This window comes from Protopterus annectens, chromosome 5.part0, assembly GCF_019279795.1.
Source record: "Protopterus annectens isolate FY-2018-M chromosome 5.part0, PAN1.0, whole genome shotgun sequence".
Lineage (NCBI taxonomy): Eukaryota > Metazoa > Chordata > Ceratodontiformes > Protopteridae > Protopterus > Protopterus annectens.
In genome coordinates this window covers 1,176,422,162-1,176,431,630 of record NC_056735.1, presented here as the reverse complement: position 1 = coordinate 1,176,431,630, position 9,469 = coordinate 1,176,422,162, and the positions used below count along the sequence as shown (strand labels likewise).

The 9,469-nt window shown below is 37.6% G+C and overlaps 1 protein-coding gene across 1 annotated transcript in view; it reads left to right on the top strand.

The window, feature by feature from the left end:
• Positions 1–426: 426 nt before the first annotated feature.
• The window catches only part of PCOLCE2 (procollagen C-endopeptidase enhancer 2), an 815,974-nt gene continuing 806,931 nt past the window's right edge, over positions 427–9,469 (top strand). Inside the window, exons 1-2 of the mRNA XM_044071023.1 lie at positions 427–783; positions 2,848–2,956. Of these exons, the coding sequence (XP_043926958.1) occupies positions 707–783; positions 2,848–2,956 (186 nt within the window). The 5' untranslated portion in view covers positions 427–706. The remainder of the gene's footprint in view (positions 784–2,847; positions 2,957–9,469) is intronic.

Genomic DNA, 9,469 nt, shown 5'->3' with positions numbered 1-9,469 from the left:
CACATTTCTCTGTGTATATCTTGAGGGGTTAAGGAGAGAGAGAGACAGAGGGACAGACAGACAGACAGACAAAAGAAAGTGGCACATATGTGTTCCTTTAGAAATTCTGTAGTAAAGGCAGCACGTGTTCCTTATGTACAATAGTGGTCTAGAATGTTCAGAGACATCCGGTTATTTAATGTAACATTTTAGTTTTATACATATCTGATTACCTAGCTACCCAAGTCTGTGAAATTATATGCAGTGAATACAATTTTGTTAGTTGCTAATTTTAACCTTAACTAACATCTGGAAGAGCTGTCTGACTGCAGTGTGTCATGGTTGGTGATTAACAATAAAAGTGAAACATAAATCTTTTTTAAACTGATTCATGCTGTTGTCATTTGACTGCTTTGGTCTGTGCATTTGCTTAAGTGGAGATGTTAGCCATGGTCTTTAATGCAGCAGAACTTCTGGGTGGTTGTTTGCTGGCATTATCCTTTCCTTTTTTCACTCTGAGGGAAGCCTGTTCCCTCCTCCTTTTCTTTTCCTCCTACCCCTGCCTACTCTGGACAAGTGATATATTCATCATTGCATGCTCCCGCCTGGGAACCTCCCAGTGGGAATTCCTTACACAGACTTTCAGTAGCAGTCTGCACTACAGACCAACTTTAAATAACAGCACTACCTGTACGAGTCAGACGCACATCCCATAGATCCTTGCACAATGAATCGACTCACTAGCTGCTGCCTTGGACTACTTCTGCTGCTATCGGGAGCTTTCAGCCAGCAACCGCAAAGAAGGTAATAACTAGCTGTGTCAGCAGTCTTTGCCACTGAACAAACATCTGCATTTAATCCAGTAGTCAGGAGGATGCCCTGCATGGAATATACTTGCAGATTCCTGTGTTGCAAGGAGTACGGAGCTCTTCTGAAAGATGATTGCCTGGGTGACTAAATGGTTGGGAAATATTTAAGTTGCATTGACAAACAAAATGTTTAAGTTTGTATGTGAGTGTGTCTCTGTGTGTTTATTTGTTAAGCTGGTTGTAGGTATTTGACATACGTCTGTATGATCACACACACATCAAGCTTTAGAAGCAAAAAGTTTGTACTGACTTGCGAATACACAGTAGTCTAATTACAGAAATACTTCATGTGTGTAACATATTTTGCTTCAGTGTTTGCTGACAGTTAAATCATTAAGCACAAGTGTTTCTTTTCAGGAAGGACACAAGAACATTATATGTTTAAGTGAACTGCTTGGGTCACACACAGTGCTAGTGGGGACTATGATAATCAGGAGTTACAGAATGAAGTTTGGGATTAATTGTCAGGGTACTTAACTATACTGAGGGATCATTATGATAGCAGTGTATATACAACTCTTCTTTTTCTGCACTACATATTCATGCAAATATTAGACATTATACTGTTCAAATTTGAGTAATTCTACTAGTTTACATATGTATCAATGTTTTATTGTTCACCAGATTTCATTTAATTCAAAATTGAGTAACTTTACTAGTTTACATAAGTATCATATTTTTATTATTCACCGGATTTCATTTAATAGTTCATACTTCACATAATTTGGAATTTTTCCTTGAGGGTGTTCATGAAAAGAGGCCTGGTTTACTTGAGATAGATAGGTGGATAGATAGATAGATAGATAGATAGATAGATAGATAGATAGATAGATAGATAGATAGATAGATAGATGGATACTATGTGACCAGGCCAGTGCAAGAAATCTGGACAAAGCCCTACAAAATGGGGGAACAAAGGACCAAAAATAGGGACATATTTTAAATATCGCTCTTAAAAACTTAAAAAGTTTATAGGGTAACAGGGTTTGTTTTAACATACATTTTCTGAAGGATTTGAAGTCTGCAACTCAAATGTATGCCATTTATTTAATGACTTCAGTCCTCAGTTAATCCCAGTGATTTGCCAGAAAACCACAAATTTTATGAGGAACAGACCAAAAATATGAACCACAAATCTGGACATTCTGCAAAAATCTGGACATTTGAGAGGTATGGGCCAGATTGGTTTTATTTATGACTTCCATAAACACAGTACATTGATAATGGTTACTACAGTTTTGGCAAAAAGCAGATGATGTAGTAAATGGAAGCTGTATGACCATATAATTGCATTTCTTTCACACTTCACTTATTTATATGTATGTGAGTTAACATAAAAGATACATATGTACATATATGTGCATACTGCTATAGCTATGTTAATATTTATATTGATAAATGTATACACGCATGTGCACACACATACATAGACACATGCACACTGAAGTACGCATGTATATAGACACACACACACACACACACACACACACACACACACACACACACACACACATACACACATACACACTCACTGCACAGCTGCAGCATATTTTAATGAAGAACGTGTCATGACAAAGTTGCTATGTATATGTAGCACCATATCAAAACTGCTTAAATGGTGTGCAGCAATTCAGCAGAAAGAATCTTAGGTAATTGCTGTGTTCAGACCATAATATATATATATATATATATATATATATATATATATATATATATATATATATATAGATGGATAGATATATATATATATATTTTTATTGATCAGCATGCTGCTAGCTACTTGGAGTGCATCTGTGGTCATTAAAAATGTTTATGCATAGCCATTTGATTGGGAAAATACATACCCACTACAGCAGTATGAAACGACTAGCCTTACTTAACTTTTGACCTTTTCTTTCCACGCTGAGACATAGTTTAGAGCAGTCAAACTAAAAGTGTTTTTTTTTTCACTTCATATGTCAGTTAAATGGACTTTAACTAGAGGATTGCATTCTTTCAGACATAATTTTGCCTGTGGCGGAAATGTAACCGGAGACTCGGGCTATATTGGCAGCGAAGGATATCCTGGAGTCTACCCTTCAAACAGCAAATGTACTTGGAAAATCACGGTAAGAAACTAGAAAAACTTAACATCTATACTGAAAGTGTAGATGGCTATAACAAGATGAAAGTACCAGGAGCTTGTTGTTAACATACAAATACTTTACACTGGTTATACAAATACTTTACACTGGTTATGTTATTCTGCCTGATACTCCACCAGTATCTTAATTCATTGTTTCTTAGCTGGAATTGCTAGAGTATAGCTTTTATGCAGGATCAGTCTTGTATGCTTAACTTTCATATAAATGTAATTTTTTAAGAATGTTTGATTACAGATAGTAAAGGCTAGTCAATATGTATTATAATGACTTAATCTGTCAGTGGCTTGAAACAGAATTGAGCACATTTGGATCAGATTGTTATCACTCAAAGTGCAGTCATGTTTCAATCTGTTAAAATTATTTGGTATTGTACAAAAAATTAAATAGGGCTTATGTTAAAAAAGTGCAGAGTTTATCATTTGTTGCAAGGATATGCCACTCATGCAGGAGGTTTATATCTTTATTCAGTGATGAGAAAGGAAAACAGATATAACTGTGAAGGGTAGTTATTTTAAGTTCTGCTTTTGTTTGTTGGTTTTTGCATTCTGTTTTTGTTTGTAAGTATTCTGACATGCAAAAATTCTTTGGTGTAGTGAAGTTATAAAGCTGCTACTGTTCTCGTCAGAAGTATGCTGTTAGCTTGCAATCCCAGCACAATGAGCATTGCTTTTACACAGCTTTAATAATGTTTATGACACTCAGATGAAAAAAAATGTTTTATCTCTGTGGCCTAAAGGGTAACTCCAGTTTTACAGCCATGCATACTTGGAATGACATTGTGATGTCACTCATTCTAGTGACGTTTGGGGGGGGGTACGTAGAGGGTGAAGAGAGGCTGGTTTCATTATTACACAGTTCTAAAAAGCAGATTGCTTGGTTCACTTATAGGAAAAATGAGTTCCTCCCCCCAAAATTTGAAAAGTGCTGCAGCGTAAGGAGCATGCTACACTGTAACCAATGCCACTGTATAAAAGGAAGCTGGAGCTCCCTCCGAGTCATTTCATCATCTAGTAATCTTTAAGTGTAAGTCAGCTAGTAGAGCTGATCTTTCTTGGTACAATTCTAGGCATACAAGCACAGAGAGAGAGAGAGAGAGACAGACATAATATTTAATGGCATATGAGTTCTCTTTGCCTTACCAGTTCTGTCCTTTCATTGACATATTGGATAGTCTGCAAACTACATATGACCAAGTGTAAATTTCTGCTTGTTGCTGAAAACAAGCGGAAGGCAGTTGCTGGGAGCCTCAGTATAATTGTAAGTAACTGGTTGCATCCTTTTTGCTCCTTTTGTTTTGTGGAAGAACAAACAATGTAATGAGAAGACAAAAATGGGTCAGTTTTTTGCTACACGACTGTGGTGAGGTTGATCATGCATAATTCAGATTGAATGGTCTTATGGGAACTTTTTATGACTTTCTGAGGTCTCCAGTTTTACGCTATGACTATAATTTTGTACATTCTATATATAGAACACAAGTGTCGTACAGAGATATAGAAGGATACATATATTTTATAATAAGCCTGCTTGAATATGTTGTAAGGACTTTGAGGAAATGCATATATTAGCACTTAAAACAGAGCATGTATTGCTTAGACATGTGTAAATGCACGGAGCACACTTCAGTTAGCCCGTAATCAACATATTAGTATAGCAGCTATACCTTTATATGGTTGGTCCTTGTTTCTAGTTTAACCTCCTGAATTGGATGTATGAACTCATTATTTTGTAATTCATCTCTTTTTAATTTTTTTACTGCATTTCATTTTAACACAAAACGAGCAGCACAGGTAGGAATGCTAAGTCACTTTGTAGATGTAAATAATAGCCTTCTAGAAAGAGTGCTAACAAAGCTCCAAAGCCAAGTCATATAGCAGGAAGCCACAAAAGGTGTACTGACTGAACAAGACTTATTGTCATTTGCAGAATAAAGTATGACAGCCCTGTACAGATTATAGACTATGAAGGTCCTGAAGAGCTTTGGTCCCTAAAACACTGATGGCTTACTAAATTGAAAAACAAGAAAGGGTGGATCACAAGCACAAAGCAGCAGTGTTTTGAATTCAGACAAAATGCAATACTTTACAAACTCCACAACATATCTTTTCTTTGACACAGTGTAGCCAATGTCAACTCTGGTTTTGACTTGGCCCAAAGCAACAGAACCACCATAGGTCTGAAAGGCACCAACATAGCCATGGTAATTTCAGAACAGTTGTCAGCCCAGAGAATGGAATAATAGAAAGCAACAGAGGTATCAGGGCCACCATCTACGCAGTGATGGCGAACCTTGTGTGCCAGGAGCTTTTGAAACACTGATCCCAAAATAATTCAGAGCACTTCACATGAACAATGAATGCAAAAGGAGTGCCTTTGGTAACTTGGGTATTGGTGATCGCTGACATGTCACCCAAAACATTGTGGCGTGTGTCATCTTTGACAAGTGTGTCATAGGTTTGCCATCACTTATCTAAGGGGACAGCAGCAGCAGTCTAATCCTGTTTATCTCCCTTAACTGTTCCTTACTGGAGATAGCTGAGGGTTGCTTGTCCCTCTATTTAACAGCATGGCAAACCATGATGCAGGACAAAGGAATAAGGACAGTGATATTCAGGGACTATACAGTTCCATTACACACCCTCCTCCAGCCTCAGTATGTCACTCTTCACAAATGTTTCACCCCATCAAACGTGTGCAACAAGAAAAGAGATGTTAAACCTCATATAGAAAAGGGCCATCCAAGAGATCTCACCAAGCCAGAAAGGATCAGGTTATTACTTCAGGTAATTTTAGATTCCAAGACAAAGGACCTCAGGTCTATTCCCAGTCTGAGCAGCCTAAATAAATCTATCCTGAGAGAAGCCTTTCTGATGGGAATGAGACTGGATGTTCACTTTGGACCTTCAAGACATGTTTACACATACAGGAGTTCAGGAGGTTTCTGCTCTTCCAAGTAGGAACCAGCCATTATCCATTCCAGATGTTTCTATTAATTCTCACCTCAGCTTTCATGGTGTTTACTGAATGCATGATCATAACTGCAGTGAACCATTAGTGCAAGGGCTAAAAATGTCTCTTTAATTGGATCACTGGCTTCTAGCCACTCCAACGTGGAACAGATTCCATATCTTATGGGTCTCTTCCAGTCTGTGGGCATTACAAAAAGCACCAGAGCACCAGACCTGTAGTTAGAACCCCAATTGGCACCCCTCAAAAAAAAAAGGTCTTTCACCAAAACTGAGGACAAAAAAACCCCCAAACAAGTAAAAGCCCATTAAAAAGCTGCACAATAGCTCTTTGCTGTTATCACATATTGATCATCATTTAAGCAGCCATGATCAAGCAACTGTAGTCACTTAAATGCATTACAAGACTATTTGTTGTACTTCCAGGCAGTGAGTGATTAGTATCTCTTCAAAGCTGCTGGTCATGCCCCCTAGCTGCTTATACCTGGACCAGCTGCCTCCTTTGTCCTTCCCTTTCTACACTTGTAAAATGGAATATCCCAGCTGGTTTGTTTGTTTCTTTCGGCTTTTCCCGGTTAGGGGTCACCACAGCGGAACTCCGGTCCACTAATGATTGGCAGTAGATTTTTATGTACTGGCTTGCCGGGCCTAACGCACAACCTTCAATGAAGGAATGCCCATTCACGCATGTCACCACACAGAAGACGCTCTAACTGAGAATCGAACGGGCAATGCTACCGCAGCACCACCACCTATAAACAAGAAGGGAGACTTCACTTCTATACCCTCAGTCAAGAAGAGATGAGAGTATGAAGAATGGGCTATGTTAACAGGATTCTTACTACTGACTGCTAGCCACATTCCTAGGGAAGTCAATTCACCAGGGAGCAGGGGCAGTCACTACTGTCTGATGCCTCATAAGTGGTCCCTCAACCCATCAGCTGTGCAGAAACTCTTTCCTCACCGGGAAAGACTCTACATCTATGACAACACCAAATGCAGCATCTTCTTTTCCCTGATCCTACCACCATGGTCGCATCCCAGGAATACTCTCAGATGTTTCTAGGTTAATAGATAACTACTAGGCTAGCTGCCCTTGCCTGCCATTTTAAACCTAGCCAATTTCCTTCTTGGTGCTTGAATTAACCTATCCCATTTTGGTGTTGGATTGGCCTTACCCATTCCATAGTTGATAATTACATATCACCCCTATTGAGAATAAAAGGGATCATACCACAGATAATTTGAGGGGAACCATCCATGGGATAAAGCATTTAGGAGCTGCCTCTGTCCATTAGTAATACAGGGGGAAGTTCTGGGGAAAATTTTCTGTTTCACATCCATAGATCTAAGTTATACTTGAATATAGACAGTGATGAGCTTTGCTTTACATGGATTTCTCAATCAGAAATGACCGCAGTATTCCTTTATTCTTTCCTCAATTTTCCATTATTCCAGTGTTTATACAGAAAGCCAAGCGAAACAAGTAAAATACCATTCATATTGCCTTGACTGGTCCTTGAGAAGTATGGTTTCCTCTGCTCAGGCCTCACCTTCTGGAGAAGCCTCTGTGTCTGAGTTTCTTCAGAACCCTTCTGATACACCCCATCAGTCCTCATCCTGATGTTCAGATATATGGTTACTTTGATTCCAGTAATGGCCACAAAGTCTTCATACCTTGCCTAGGTAGTACAGATCCTCAACTTTGCATAAGAGGTCTAATATAAATAAAACATGCAAGAGGAAATGGACAATTTTTGATAAACTAAGAGCGAATGGACATATTTTCTGTACGAACTATGTGTGTAAAGGTTTGCACCCCTTCACAGCTCTAGTACCAGTGACATAACATTATCACCCTTGGATGTTTGACATAGGATTAAGGTCTTCCTAGGTTAAGTAGCACCATTCTGACTTTTATCAAAGCTTTGGTTCTTTATACTCAGCATTGTTTATAGCATGCACTTTTTTGGGGATTTATACTTTATGTTAGAGAAAGTGATTCTTTCTCCTTTTGAATCAGCTGCTACAACAGAGTTTAACTATGTATTATATAATATACTTATTTTAGTAGCTATTTCTTCAGCTAGAAGAGATTCTGAGCTGCAAGCATTATATCTTAATCCTTAATGCTTAATTTTTAACTGGGATAGAGTGTCAGTGTGAACTCCTGTATCATTCATGCCTAAGACAGCCACTGAGGCAAAACTCTTTTATCAGCTTGCCTGTATCATTTCCCAGTACTCTGAGAGGTGACTTGCAACAAGAAAAGAGATGTTAAACCTCATATTGTATGGATGTCGATGGACAACTTCAGTTTTGTGTAGAGCCACAGGATCATGTCTATATATATTTGCAATCGTTTGTGCTGTTTTCTAATAAGAAACTGGGTTTTAAAATTTCTGAAATTAATTTATCCAGAGAATTGACAGTCTGTGTTTATTTATTTATTTATTTAATTGATTTATTCACGATGTAGTTGGACTGGTCCAGGGTCCCTTTTCAGCTATGATATGTGTCAAATGTCAGTACAATGTTAAAAATAAACATAGACATAATTTTCTGTATACATAAAAAGCAGTCCCAAATATCTACAGAATGAAATACAAGTTTTAAACATTGGTTACTATAAATAAGGCAAACAACTCAAAACCTAAAGTATTTCAAGTTTGTGTACAAAATGGTGGATAAGTTTTAATCAATAGCTACTATGAACAAGACAAACAACTCAAAACTATATTTACAGTTTGCTTACATATCATTCAAGTGTGCATGATAAATGGAAGAGTGTAGTTGTAAGCAATGGAAAGGAGTAATAAATAAATATGGAGATGATTTCAGTATAATAATACAACATAGTACAGAAATATGGTGTGAAGGATCACACAAACAAAATTAAGAAAACTAGGGAGGTCAAGTTAATATTACCAATACTTATAAACACTGATTGAAGTGAACAGGAAAGACAGAAGGAAAAATAAGAAGTATAAAGAATTGATGAATAAATATAACAGATCTAATCAATGGATTTAAGCAGATGACATAAAAGTGACAGTGCAGGACATCAGTGTATCACATAGCTGTTGTTACTGCCATATAATGAGGCACAATATTTAAAACAGAGGCACTTGGTGGACTCATTCAGATTGCTTCTGAAACAAGAGACACCTGCTTCATTTCTGATGTCCACAGGTAAGTAGTTCTAAATTCTGAGGGTAATTTTTGCTGAAGCTATTTTCTTCTACTGCTACTGTAATAAGCAGATTACAATAACACAGCCTCCACCCCTCCTTTACTTGTTGCTCTGACTGACTGCTCTGAATACTGCATATCCATATACTGAGCTTGATTACAGCTACCACCTTTCATTATGTCACCCCAAAGTTTTGATATGCTATACTTGCCTTAATTTCCCCTATTTTAATACTACACTGTTACTTGATTAGCTACATCTCTAAAGGCCATTATGTTCTCACTGATCTTTGTATTTATTTCAGATTCATTAACTGGG